The sequence below is a fragment of the Panicum virgatum genome, chromosome 7K (assembly GCF_016808335.1).
Source record: "Panicum virgatum strain AP13 chromosome 7K, P.virgatum_v5, whole genome shotgun sequence".
Taxonomy (NCBI): domain Eukaryota; kingdom Viridiplantae; phylum Streptophyta; class Magnoliopsida; order Poales; family Poaceae; genus Panicum; species Panicum virgatum.
In genome coordinates this window covers 25,627,984-25,642,517 of record NC_053142.1, presented here as the reverse complement: position 1 = coordinate 25,642,517, position 14,534 = coordinate 25,627,984, and the positions used below count along the sequence as shown (strand labels likewise).

Below are 14,534 nucleotides of genomic sequence, written 5' to 3'. Positions count from 1 at the left end.
TGTCTTGGGAGGGGATCCAATACAACTTGGACACGTGTCTGGAGACACCGAAGGGGACACGCGAGGGAGACACACAAGCTGGCGCTGTCTTGGGAGGGGATCCAATACAACTTGGACACGTGTCTGGAGACACCGAAGGGGACACGAGAGGGAGGCACACAAGCTTCAGCCGGATGGCGCTAGAGGTAACTGCTTTTCAGCTGGGGATGGATGGCATTGGGCTTCGTGATTGCGTCCGGAAAGACTGCGGTGGCGGCCGGCGCCGAACTTTTCTTTTTTTTTAGTTTTTATACCATTTACTGAGATGGGCATAGGAACTGCCTCGGTTAATGTCGTGATTAACTGTGGCCTTGGACCCGAGGCGGTTGCAAAAACCGCCTCGGTTAATGGTTTTTGCCCGCCTCGGTAAAGATTTGTAGTAGTGGGAAACAATAAATTAGAGACGTTTCTACGAAATATCCGGATCTCGATCAAGATATGGGGCTGTTTGTAAAATGAAAGTCTTTTTTTTTCAAATAATTGGACTGTGATTATTAATCGTGATCCAAACAAGGGATCTATATAAAAAAGTATGAGTATATATGAAAATATTTAGATCCACACCTCCGGCAGGCTCGCGGTACTGGCGGCGACATCCGGTAGCACTGCCGCCATGTCCGTCAAATTCACGCGCCAGCCGCTACCTCCTGCCCCCAGTGAGCCTTGACATCTGTAGAACCGCGGTCCGACGTGGCGAAAGTGGGACAGAGATGGCTAATGATCTTGGTGTGAACGAAACAGAAGAATTTTCAATGATGAAGTGAAGACGCCAAGCAGGATCATTGAGGAAATCAAAGATACCTCCAGACTTTGGGTTTCGGCGGGTGCCAAACACTTGGCCATCTAGTTGACAGAACCCCTAGCCTGTAATCAGTGTTTTTCCCTCCTTTTGTGTTATGGGGCTATTCCCGCAGCCTGAGACGATTTTATGTCGGCCCAGGTAAATCTTGGTGCCTCTGGCACCTGTAATTGCTCCTGCTTCTTCTTATTAATTAATGCCAGAAATCTATTCTGAATCTTTCGGAAAAAATGTACAGTTAAGGTTACACTTGAAAAATCATAAGACTCGAGCATATAAAAAGTAGTCATTTAACATCTAACGGCCTTCGACCACCGTGAGGCTCATGTCATTCATGGACGGTACCCTGTTGTCGCTGCCTCTTCCAGGTTCGGCATCCCTTCGCCCAAAATACACAGGCTGCAGTGGTGTTGGGAGTGTTGTGCTTTTACTCTCTAGCATCAGCACAACCGTTGACATGAGCGGCCTACAGTTCAGACTGTCTTGAGCGCACAAAAGCCCTATGTGGATGCATCGTGAAACTTCATCGAAGGGGCAGTTCTCCTTAACAGATGGGTCCACTAAATCTTCTGTTTCGCCATCTTTCCATAAGTTCCAAGCCTGAACAAGCGAACACAGAATTTTCTTTTCAATGAGCTAATATATGTTCAGTGAATAGGTTGTGGTGCTGGATTGGGAGCATCACCCGAAACTTACATAGACTATAAGATTAGGGAAGTCCATGATAAGTTGTGGTGAGCTGATCTTTAATCCACTCACAATCTCCAACAGTAGAACACCAAAGCTGTAGGTGCCAGACTTGACAGAAAATGCACCTTCCATTGCGTATTCAGGGAGCCACTGTAAAAACGAGTCATCAGTACATGAGATCTCATAATTTGAATAAGTGCAAGATTGTAAATTCTCTCTGAATAATTTGATAGTGCACGAGTTACTTACTAGGTCCCAACAACCCTGTTAGTAGTTGATTCGTGCTGATCACCACAGAATATCCTGGCCATACCAAAGTCTGATATCTTAGGGCTCATCTCTTTATCTAACAAAATGTTGCTTGCTTTGGGATCTCTATGGATTATAGTTAATCTTGAGTCCTGATGGAGGTACATAATTCCTCTTGCTACTCCCTGGATTATCTTGAACCTTGTCAGCCACTGAACCATTGATTTTCTTGCAGAGTCTGATAAGAATAATATGGAACAAGGCACATATGCATATTTATTTGTTGAGTTTTGTAAACATTATGAAAAATAGAAATTGAATGTACCAAAGAGGAAGTAATCCAAGCTTTTGTTGGGCAAGTACTCGTAATCCAACATCTTCTCATCTTCATGAATACAGCAACCTAGAAGCTTAACTAGGTTCTTCTGCTGCAGTTTTGCAATCAAAGCTACTTCATTTCTGAATTCCTCCGTGCCTTGTCCAGAACCCTTGCTTAGTCTCTTAATAGCTACTTCCGTGGTGCCATCCAACATTCCCTGCATGATCCCTCATTCATCAAAAACACATTTATGGACCATATAATTTTCTATCAGTATAACAATCAAGTGAAACTTTTTGCTAGTACCTTGTAGACTTTACCAAAACCTCCCTTGCCAAGAATGTTGGTGTCAGAGAAATTGTCTGTTGCTGCAACAATGTCATGGAAGCTAACAAATGGGAACTCTATATTCTTGTTACCCGCTTCATCGGTAGATCTGAAGTACTCTAGCATCATTTTCGTTTGGACTTTGTTCTTCTGTTGTTTGCCTGCCAGTAGAAACATCAATATGGATTATTTCCCCTAAACAAGAATATGGACTATGTTCCTACAACTCGGTTAGTATTTGCTTGGAGCTGGTCACCACAGAATATCCTAGCCATGCCAAAATCTGATATCTTTGGGCCCATCTCCTTATCTAACAAGATGTTGCTTGCTTTCAGATCTCTATGAATTATAGTTAATCTTGAGTCCTGATGGAGGTACATAATTCCTCTTGCTACTCCCTGGATTATCTTGAACCTTGTCGGCCACAGAACCATTGATTTTCTTGCAGAGTCTGATAAGAATAACATGGAACAAACCACATATGCACATTTATTTGTTGAGTTTTGTAAACATTATGACAAATTAGAAACTGAATGTACCAAAGAGGAAGTAATCCAAGCTTTTGTTGGGCAAGTACTCGTAAACCATGAGGAATGTGAGTACTCTATCCTGCCTGTGATGAGTGAATTGTCAACCGTGCAGTGTGATCGTGCGTTTGATCTTTGGATTGCAGGTACACGGGCGTCAAGTGTCGACGGAAAGTTGCCGTGGAGGAGCTCAGGCCGGGCGGCAGCTGTGGCGTCCACTCCTGGATCGAGGGCGCAAGCGGCGACGGAAGGCGGGTTTCTTGGTTTGCGCCACAAAACCAAGCAGGCGGACGGCGGTTGAAGACGCCAAGTCGTGGAGGCACGGGCGTCGGTCTCGGGACTGACGGAGGCGACGGGCGTCGACGACGTCTAGGGCCTCGCTGCGGGCGAGGAGGTGACGGGCGTCGGGCGGCGTCTAGGGCCGTCAGAAGGCCGAGGCGGGAACGGCGTCTAGGGCCACGGCGTGGAGGCGGGAATCTTCCCGCGAGTGAAGTTTTGGCGGTTTTCTCAAAACCGGCCACCTACCCGGGTTTCGCGGACCCTCCAAAACTGCGGACCGGTATTTCGTCGACGTGGCGGCATCGCAGCAAAGACTTCGAGTCGAAGAAAGAAACTCCGCCGTCGATCGAGTCTGTACAGCGGGCTGCTGCAGACCCGACCGGTCTGACCGGTCCCCTGGACCGGTCTAACCGGTCTGGCCGCAACAGCTGGGTATAAAAACCCCCACCAACCCGTGGCTGGTTGAGTCTCTTGAGCCTTTTGTTTTCTCTTCGTTTTTCCTTCTCCCTGCCCCTGCTCTAGGTTAGGGCCAAGTACTCCAACGCAAAAGAGGGTTAGGTATAGCTAATCTCTCAAATCTAGAGGGTGGATGATGAGCGGATGGCTCTAGCTTTGTATAGGTGAATTCCTCTGAAATTTATGAATGAAATGTTGTTGAGATTCACCTTTGTGTGCTGAGTTCTCGTCCTCTCTCCTTCCCTTTGCGTTTTGGACTTGATTTCTTCTCCTTTGAGGTGTTTCGTGTTTGGAGGAGTCAAGTTCTTCGATTCGTGGTTTGATGGACTCGTTGTGACGATTCTAATCTATCTAGCCTGGTGCCAAACCCACAGGAATCACGAGTTCTCACGAATTGGGATTTTTGAGTTTTCGAGAAAACTCCAATCCTCTTTGATCTTCCCTCGATTTCTCACGATCTGTTAATCTTTTGGGAAAGATCTCTTGGGGATATGATCATGGGGTAGATGCGAAGCTATCCTCCAAGTTTCATCGAATTTGGACATCGTTTACTCGAGATTTGACATTTGGAGCTTTGTTGGCGGGCTGTCTGGGAGCGACCGGTCTGACCGGTCTGAGTAACCGGTCTGACCGGTCTGGAATTTGAATTCCCAGCCCGACCGGTCTGACCGGTCTATGCTATCGGTCTGACCGGTCTCTGCAGTCCAGTTCTGCGTTTCGACTCGGTTTGCTTCCGCGTAGTTCCCTAGGGCGTTGTTGCTCAGAGATAGCTAGGCCATAGCTATTCTCTCATTTCCTAGGTTCGAGAGCTTGTGATGATTTTCGGGATATAGGCCGACAGATTGATTTCGAGAGAAATTTTGATTGGCTCCCATTCACCCCCCTCTGGTCGCCAGTTTCGGTCCCTCAATTGGTATCAGAGCTTGGTTGAGGTTTTCAGTGCCTTAACCGGTTCGAAAACCACTTAGCGACCATGACGAGTCTTGGGAAGATCCCGGTGTTTTCCGGCGAGGACTATGCCTACTAGAAGATTCGCATGAGAGCCTTCTTACAGAGCATAGGAGCCAAGGTCTGGGATATTACCAAGAACCAGGCTTACGTGGTGCTTGCCGCTCGGGTCACTCCTCTTCAAGTGACTGACCACGAGGCTAACGCCAAGGCTGTCAATGCCTTGTTCGCTGGCATTTCTCGTGCGGAGTTCTCAAGCGTTCAGGGTTTTCAGGAAGCCCACAAGATTTGGACGTGCCTTGAGAACTACCACGAGGGCACACCTCAGGTGAAGGCCAGGCTGTTCGAGACTCACCGGCGTGAATACGAGAACTTCACACAGGAGCCGGGTGAGAGCATTGACTTGATGTTCGGTCGTTTTCAGTCGATTGTGAACAAAGTCAATGCGAACAGACCTGCTGATGCCCTTGAGTACACAGAGCACAAAAAGGCTCTCAAGCTGCTCTACGCACTTGATCGCTCTGTGTGGGATCTCAAGGTGAAAACGATCATTGAGTCTGCTGGTTATGAGACTCTGACCGTGAACGAGCTTTTCAGCAAGCTCAAGGCCACAGAGGTGGATAACCAGACACGAGCCAAGCTCAATGGTGCCCCTCCTTCCAAGAGCGTCGCTCTTGTGACTGGCCCAGGTGGATCGAGCTCTAACGCTAACTCTGCTCTTGGCTTTTCTCTTGCCTCTTTGCCTTCTGTTACAGATGAGCAGCTAGAGACGCTGGGCGACGACGACTTGTGCCTCCTCATCAGCAAGTTCCAGCGCGTCTACCACAACAGGCAGAGGAAGAAGAACCCCGGGTGCTACAACTGCGGCGACCTGAACCACTTCATCACCGATTGCCCCAAGAAGTCCAGCGGTGGCCAGAACAACCACTTCAACTACTACCGCCACCGTGACCGCGATGAGGGAGGCTCCAACAAGGGGCGCCGGCGCCACAAGGAGCGCCGACGCCACAAGCACCGCAGTCGTGACCGGGGAGGACGCTTCGACAAAGAGTCGTTCAAGAAGCGCTTCCAGTACAAGGCCAAGAAGCGGGAGAAGGCCTTTCTGGCGCAGCTCAGCGACCTCGACAAGAGCTCCGACACCAACCGCTCTTCTTCACCGACCTCCGACGACGACGACAAGAAGAAGCGTGACAAGGAAGCCACCGGCTTCATCGGCCTTTGCTTGGCGGCCGGTCAGCGCAAGGGCTTCTGCACCATGGCGGGCGAAGCCGACGGTGCTCGTGCGTCTTCGGGTGGACATGCTACACCGACGCACGCCGACTCTTCTCCTGGATCCGAGAGTGATTCAGAGGTAAACTTCACGATCGACCTGCTAGATACAGAGGTTAGGGAGTTGTACGCTGCTCTCGACAACCAGAAGAGGCTGCTTAAGGAAGCAGCTAGAGAGCGTAGAAAGCTTAGGGCTGAGCTGGTTTGTGCTAGGGAAAAATCTAGTGAGGATGAGTGCGCTGGCTGCATATCTCACATGAACGATCATGTTGCTCTCCGTGCCAAGCATGATGAGAACGTCGCGAACCTAGATGTTGCTAAGACTTCGCTTTCAGACGTGTCTCATGAGCTCGCTAAGGCCAAGCATGAACTAGAACTGGTTAAGGACGCTCCAATTGTTAGCGATGTGCTTGAATGCGATGAGTGTCCTATCTTTAAGTCCGATCTAGCTTCGTTGCAGTCCAAATTTGCTATTGTTGTGTGCGAGCTAGAGGAGATGAAGTCTAGGCTAGTTTTGCTTGGTGCTTGTAAGCTTTGTCCCACGCTTAGGTCGGAGCTAGATGAGAAGAACGCTTTGATCAAGTCTTTTGGGAAGACTAAGGTCGTAGAGTCTAGCCCACCTATTGACTGCTCTGTTTGCCCTAGTTTGATTGCTGATCTGGATAGTCTTGCGGTAGAGAAAGCCAACTTAGAGAATGAAAATACCTATCTTAGGGTGATTCTGAGTTGGGTTTTTAGCAGTGAGCCGCAGTTGGGCATGATGATTAAGCAGTTCAAGCGTGGTGATGGGTTTGGGGTCGGTTACACATACACGAAGTCAGACTTTGACAGGTTGTATGGTAAGATTGGCAAGACTGCTAGAAACACTGCTAGCACGAGCACGCAGCCTTCACTTGTTGACCCCACGGATGGTGTGCTTAAAGAACCACCGAAAGCACCTCCGCAGAAGCAGAGGTTTGGGTTCCAAAGCCCAATGAGCTGAGGAATCCCCTCGACACGCTCACTGCTGCCGCAGCCTAGGTTGCCCAGAAGAAGGGGGCTGCTCCTCCCCGTCCGCAGGCTAGGCCTCCACCTCCCAAGCGTGAGGTGAGGTACCACTGCAAGTTCTGTGACAGGGAAGGTCACCTAGAGGAGTTTTGCTTCAGGAGGAAGCGGGCTGTGAGGCGAGAGCAGGAGAGATGAAACGCGGACATGTACTCTGCTTGGGTGCATGGACCTTCTTGGTGTGGTGGTAGGCGAGATGCTAGGGCGCGTCGTGTAGGTGGAGGTCAGGGAGACGGTGGTGGTTACCGTGCTCCAGTGGGTGGTCGCTTTGCCGGCCGTGCTCCTGGTTGTTTTCAGTACGGCTATGGACCACGGGACCGAGGCTTTGGAGGAAGTTTTGAGGCTCCACGCTTTCCTCGTGGTGGTGTTCGTCAGTCACGCGGTAGACGGAACAGGGGATACGCTTTGCCTGGCTTTGCTAACCCTTCTGTAGAGCAAATGGCTCGACACTGGTTTGCTTCTCACTTTGCTAACCCCAGTGTTGAGACATTTGCTCACCCTTTGTCTCACTACTGATGTGCAGGTCAGAGGCTTGGAGAACAGGTGGATCATGGACTCTGGTTGTTCGCGCCACATGACCGGAAATGACAAATGGTTCTCCAGCCTCACCCCGATGCGCTCAAAGGAGTATATTGTGTTCGGGGACAATGGAAGAGGAAAGGTACGTGGACTTGGCGCTGTTCGAGTTTCTGATCACTTTACCCTGAGAGAGGTTGCTTTGGTTTCGAACCTTGGGTTCAATTTGCTCTCTGTTTCGCAACTTCTTGATGAGGGGTTTGAGGTTCGCTTCAAGGAGGGTTGTTCACGTGTTTTGGATTCCAGAGGAGATTTGGTTTGCAGGATTACACCTCGCGATCGGGTTTTATTGGTTGACTTCTCTGGAACTCCTCTTGGCCCTTCTCGTTGCTTGTTGGCTGGTCCTTTTTCTGATCTGCGGAAGTGGCATAGGAGACTAGGATATTTGAGCTTCGATTTGTTGTCGAGACTTAGCTCACTTGGCCTAATCCGAGGATTGCCCAAATTGAAGTTTGAAAAGGACCTTGTTTGCCATCCGTGTCACCACGGGAAGATGATTGCCGCTTCTCATCCACCTGTTAATCAGGTGATGACCGCTCACCCTGGAGAATTGCTACACATGGACACAGTAGGTCCTTCTCGGGTGATGTCTGTTGGTGGGAAGTGGCACGATCTTTGTGATTGTGGACGACTTTTCTCGCTATTCTTGAGTCTTTTTCATGAGAACCAAGGATGAGGCTTTTGAGTTTGTTCGAGACTTGATCTTGAGGTTGAAAAACGAGCTACCCCAGGCCATGTGAGCGATTCGCAGTGATAATGGCACAGAATTCAAAAACGCTCGTTTTGCCGCCTTTTGCAGTGATCAAGGACTTGAACACCAATATTCTTCTCCCTACACTCCACAGCAGAATGGAGTTGTAGAGCGAAAGAATCGGACGCTGGTTGAGATGGCGAGGACGATGCTCGATGAGCATAGGACTCCTCGCAAATACTGGGCTGAGGCGGTGAACACCGCTTGTTATGTGTCCAACCGCATTTTCTTGTGTGCTTTCATGCACAGGACTTCTTATGAGTTGCGATTTGGACGCCAGCCCCGTGTTGACCATCTCAGAGTTTTCGGTTGCCGATGCTTTGTGCTGAAAGATGGAAATCTTGATAAGTTTGAATCTCGCTCGTCTGACGGCATTTTTCTCAGTTATGCTTCTCACTCTAGAGCGTACCGTGTGCTGATTATTGATACTAACATCGTCAGAGAGACTTGTGAAGTCACTTTCGACGAGACTGCACCGTGCAATTCTTCTGTCTTTGAAGTTGCAGGAGATGATGAGCTCGGCACCTCCATCTTTGAAGATAAGGAGGAAGAAGCTGCGGAGGGCAACCCTGAGGTACCACGCGTGCTGTGGACCCAGTTCCTTCCGCCACGAGCTCAGACGACGACGACGGCCCCGACCCGACTACGTCTACTTCCCGGGGGCTGGTCGAGCAGGTGACTCAGGCTTTACCAGATGCACCTGAGGAGACACCAGCTTTGGTTGAGGAGGCGACTTCGACAAGGGAAGCACCGCGACACATTCAACGCCGCCATCCACCTCAACAGATGCTAGGTGATCTCAACGAGCGAGTCACCAGGTCCAAGGTAACAAGTATCGCTGGATTTGCTCATTCAGCGTTTGTTGCCTCTTTTGAGCCCAAAGATATTGGACACGCTCTTTCTGATTCTAATTGGGTCAATGCCATGCATGAGGAACTTGAAAATTTTGAAAGAAACCAAGTTTGGGTTTTAGTCGAGCCTCCACCTGCTTGTAATCCCATCGGAACGAAGTGGGTTTTAAAAAACAAGTAGGGTGAGGATGATTTGGTTGTTCGAAATAAGGCTCGTCTTGTTGCCTAGGGATTTTGCCAAAAAGAAGGTATTGATTTTGAGGAGACTTTTGCCCCTGTTGCTCGTTTGGAAGCTATTCAGATTTTTCTTGCATTTGCTGCTTCCAAGGATTTTAAAGTTTTCCAAATGGATGTTAAATCTATCTTCTTGAATGGTTTTATTGAAGAAGAGGTTTATGTGAAGCAACCCCCTGGTCTCGGGACTGACAGAGGCGACGGGCGTCGACGGCGTCTAGGGCCTCGCTGCGGGCGAGGAGGTGACGGGCGTCGGGCGGCGTCTAGGGCCGTCAGAAGGCCGAGGCGGGAATGGCATCTAGGGCCACGGCGTGGAGGCGGGAATCTTCCCGCGCGTGAAGTTTTGGCGGTTTTCTCAAAACCGGCCACCTACCCGGGTTTCGCGGACCCTCCAAAACCACGGACCGGTACTTCGTCGACGTGGCGGCATCGCAGCAAAGACTTCGAGTCGAAGAAAAAAACTCCGCCGTCGATCGAGTCTGTACAGCGGGCTGCTGCAGACCCGACCGGTCTGACCGGTCCAGGGGGACCGGTCAGACCGGTCTGGAATTTGAATTCCCAGCCCGACCGGTCTGTGCTACCGGTCTGACCGGTCTCTGCAGTCCAGTTCTGCGTTTCGACTCGGTTTGCTTCCGCGTAGTTCCCTAGGGCGTTGTTGCTCAGAGATAACTAGTCCATAGCTATTCTCTCATTTCCTAGGTTCGAGGGCTTGTGGTGATTTTCGGGATATAAGCCGACGGATCGATTTCGAGAGAAATTTTGATCGGCTCTCATTCACCCCCCTCTGGTCGCCAGTTTCGGTCCCTCAAACTAGCATCTTCTCATCTTCATGAATACAGCAACCTAGAAGCTTAACTAGGTTCTTGTGCTGCAGTTTTGCAATCAAGACTACTTCATTTCTGAATTCCTCCGTGCCTTGTCCAGAACCCTTGCTTAGTCTGTTAATAGCTACTTCCGTGGTACCATCCAACATTCCCTGCATGACCCCTCATTCATCAAAAGACAGTTACAAACCATATAATTTTCTATCAATATAACAATCAAGTGAAACTTTTTGCTAGTACCTTGTAGACTTTACCAAAACCTCCCTTGCCAAGAATGTTGGTGTCAGAGAAATTGTTTGTTGCTGCAACAATGTCGTTGAAGCTAACAAATGGGAACTCTATATTCTTGTTCCCTGCTTCATCAGTTGATCTCAAGTACTCTAGCATCATTTTCTTTTGGACTTTCTTCTTTTGTTGTTTGCCTGCTAGTAGAAACATCAATGAATTCTTTCTCCCAAACACTTATGGATTAGTGTTGCATTTTTAAAACCATAGCTATTTTCTTTGGACCTCTTCTCTTACATTTCCATACAAGGGCTGCGAATGCTAGTAGCAGCAGACATGCTATAATTGGCAGTAAGATCTTCAGGAATTCTCCGTTCTTTTGAACTGTATATAAGTGGAAAAGTATGTCGTCAGAACTTACTGCAGCAAGCAGCAAGCATTGTTTGCAATTGTGTGAGTTTACATGCACAGGGTTCCATGAGCGATCTGCGAATGCTTTAAATCAAAATAGACTGACCTGCTGTTGTGAACACTGAAGAACATGCAAGACGTTAACTGATAGGCTTTTGATATCATGGTAAGTTTAGTCAGGTTGCGTTACGTATGCTCATGCACAATAACTGTTGCAAAAATAAAAATAGGGTTTGGCATTTGTTATACCTGTTTTTTTCTACTTTGATTGCGTTGAAACTAGCACGGAGTAGATAAAATGGTTGCTGCCATGGTTTATTTGATGCAAGTCGGTTTTAAACCCATTCAGGCCTTGCACAAATTTCAACTAAATCATAAATTATTTTATAGCAATCTCCATCTTACTAGTATCTGACAAACATGCCTTAGAGCAGCGATGGCAGCACATTGTCACATCGAAGTACTAAACACTAATGCAACTTCTGGTGAAAGAAGGATCACTGGATGAGATGTACGGAACGCGCGTACCAGGAGATTCGGCAAGCCGGATGTACAAGTTCTCAGTATAGAAGCTGGCCTGCTCCATGTCGATGAGATCCCCAGTCCAAACCAAACACCGCGATGTGTCGCCCATTGTGCCCCCAGCACTGCTCAAGTTGGCGTAGGCGTATGCCATACACGAGCAGTTTCTGGAGCACTCTTCTGCACACTGGTCGAAACTTGTATTCATAATGCGCAAGAATTTGTCAGGGACCTTCATGTTGGGCATGGTCACGAAATTGTTCTCCTTTCCGCATCTTAGTGCTTCCTTTCTCTGGCATCCTCTGGATAAGTTGAGACTGTCGACGAGCTCGAACCCATCAGGGCACCGGCATGTCGTCGGGACAGCTGCCGCGTCGCAGTAACCGAACGGGCCACAAGAGGCGTAGAGGAAACAGGAACTGGGGGTGTCAAAAGCAAGTGTCCACGACAATGAGGTGTTGTTCCAGCTCAGGAGGCTCAGGTTGCCTCTGTAGTCAAGCAAGATGCGTGTGTAGGGTGACCCATCAGAGACTGTGTAGGCGTAGTACAACTCATCCCCCGTGTAGTAGACATACTGAGACATGACAGAGGTGGTGTTGCTCTGGTATGTGCCGCCGGATACTGAAACTTCATTGACGACAAGGGAGCGTTTGTACGGCAAACTCCCGTTCCAGATGAAGAGTTGAAGGTTCGAGCTGGGATCCATACTTAAGGAGAAGTCCCCGTTAGATGGATCATCAGGGCCCTTCCAGGCAACGAGGCGTCCAACCACCTGGGCCTTGTAGCTCAGCAAGACCCTCGTGTTTGGAAGTATGGTGTCGGTGGGATGATCGATGCTTTGCCACACGACCGTGCCGTTGGGCAACCGGAGCACAAAGTAACCTGAGTCGAGCAGAACCACGATAGCTCCGTCAGCACCTTCAGAAGTGGTGTTCACCGTCTTCCAAATAGTGCGTCCTTCCGATAAGTCGAACAACACCATCTCTGAACTATTGGTGATGGTGAGCTTCACGGATGAAAGTTTGGAGATTGGGCTGTCGCGATTGGCGACCCACACGACAGTGCCGGGGATGTTGTGGTACCAGATTCCAAGGTACAAGCTCTTGCTGGAGTTGGTTGGGGAGAAAAAGCCAAGAGCAAAGGCTCGCCCCTCAGAGATGAGCATGTCGCCGGGGGAGAGTGAGTTTGCCTGTGTTAGCTGGTCGTTGGACTCGCAGAAACAGCTCAAGATCAAGAATAGGAGGAAGAAAACATGAAGGTTGGCCTTGTCCATTGCGTTCTTCAGTTCTGCTTTGTTTGGCTCTGAAGGGTGAAGAAATTAGTAGCATGTAGCCAGGGAGCTGTTGGACCGCAAGAAATAGAGGCATACTACTTGGGATCTTCCGTCCGTCTCAAGGCGTCAAATCGAAACGTGGCTCTCATAGAATTAAGACGTGGGGAAATACAGGATAGGAAAGTCTGCAATAATTCAATCCCGGCCTCGTGGGTGGAATTTGGGAAGAGAGGGCGAGAGTGAATTTCGGTGTTTGGATCCTGGATTGGTTCAAAGAATTTATTTTAAGTTCTCCTCACATTGCATGTTTGGATACTAGTAATTAGGAGTGTTAAATATAAACTAATTATAAAACCAATTACATTAATGAAGAATAATTTACGATATAAATCTATTAAGTCTAATTAGTTCATGATTTAACAATGTTGTTCTACAATAAACATGTGCTGGTGATGAATTAATTAGGTTTAATAGATTTATGTCTTGAATAAGTCTCCATTTATGCAAATAATTTTATAGCTAGCTCATGTTTAGTCCTCCTAATTAACATCAAAGATATGATGTGACACGGACTTAAAATAAGTCACTAGACATCTCCATTTATGCCATTTAGAAATATTAAATAAAATCTAATCATAAAACTAATTGTAGAACTCTAGACATGATACAAATTTAATGAGATATATTAATTCATGATTAGCAGATGGTTACTGTAGAATTATTGTAGCAAATTATGGATTAATTAGGTTCATTAAATTCATCCCACGAATTAGCACTCATCTGTCAAAAATTATAAATAGATTTTATTTACTTACTTCTAAATAGTAATATTCTTGTTTGATGTAATGGAAACTAAAGTTTAATAAGAGGATGTAAACGGGATAATGTGCAGGCAAGAAACTTGTCCGGAACCTTCATCCCCAGCCTGGCAGGGTCATGAATTGATTTTCCTCCACCACATTTCAACGCCTCCTTTCTCCGGCATCCTGTCGAGTCGAGGCTCGAACCCATGAGGCTATCCCCACCGGCGTGCGGTAAAGGTTCCTCCAGTAGCAGATGGCGTAAAAATCCCCTGCAGCGGGGTACTCTAAAGCGTGTGATATCTTCCAGCATGGCTTCCGCTCCGCCAAATCTCACGGGTAGCGGAGCTACGCTACCGCCGCGTGGGGCCCGCCTCTCGACGCCTCTCGCCGGCCCGAGCTCGATACGGAGGCCATGAGTAGAGCCGCTGCCCACCATTGCCGCCGCTTGGCCCTGCATGTCACAACCGGGGAGGAGGGAGGAGGAAGGGACGGAGGTGGTGGAGCAGCAAGGAGAGCCCTGCACGCTGCATGCTGCCACGCGGGGAGGGCCTTACACGCACGCACGCCACAACGAGGCGCTCCGCCTCACCATGCACCGCGGTTCGGCCGCCACGCCATGGCCCCGCACGAGCGGGAGGGAGGCGCCGCGGAGAGATGGGGAAGGAGGGAGTAGGCCAGGATGGGAGGGAGGCCGCACACCATGGGCCTGCTCCACCGCGGTCGGCGAACGCGAGCGCTTGCACTGCCGCGGCCGGCGTGCGCGAGCCCCTGCTCCACCGCCCTGGCCCTATGCAGATCCGGCCGCTGCCGCCATGGCCCGAGCTCGAGGCCGCCGGATGGGCCGCCGGAGCTAGCTGTGAGCGAGGCGATGCCCCGGCGGCCACGGAGGGCCCGATGGCAGGGCCCGCGCAGGGAGATGAGAGAGGGAGAGAGAGAGAAAGGACACCAGAGAAGGAGGAGGCCGGCGCGCGCGACAGCAAAGGGAGCAGCCACCTCGCGGGCATCCGCCGGCGGCCCCGCACCTCCACCTGCGCTGTGCCTCTGCGCGGAGGCGCCGCGCATGCGCCTCCGCCGGCGACTGAGAGAGAGAGTGGGGACTGGGGAGGGAGGGAGAGAGA

General features: G+C 49.5%; 1 protein-coding gene across 1 annotated transcript; it reads right to left on the bottom strand.

Annotated features, from left to right (window-relative positions):
* Positions 1-1,135: 1,135 nt before the first annotated feature.
* On the bottom strand, positions 1,136-12,613 carry LOC120640634 (G-type lectin S-receptor-like serine/threonine-protein kinase B120). The gene is given in 7 exon segments (XM_039916536.1): positions 1,136-1,438; positions 1,535-1,678; positions 1,774-2,015; positions 2,103-2,313; positions 10,423-10,604; positions 10,705-10,791; positions 11,347-12,613. Coding segments are annotated over 7 exon segments (2,436 nt in total).
* Positions 12,614-14,534: the final 1,921 nt, after the last annotated feature.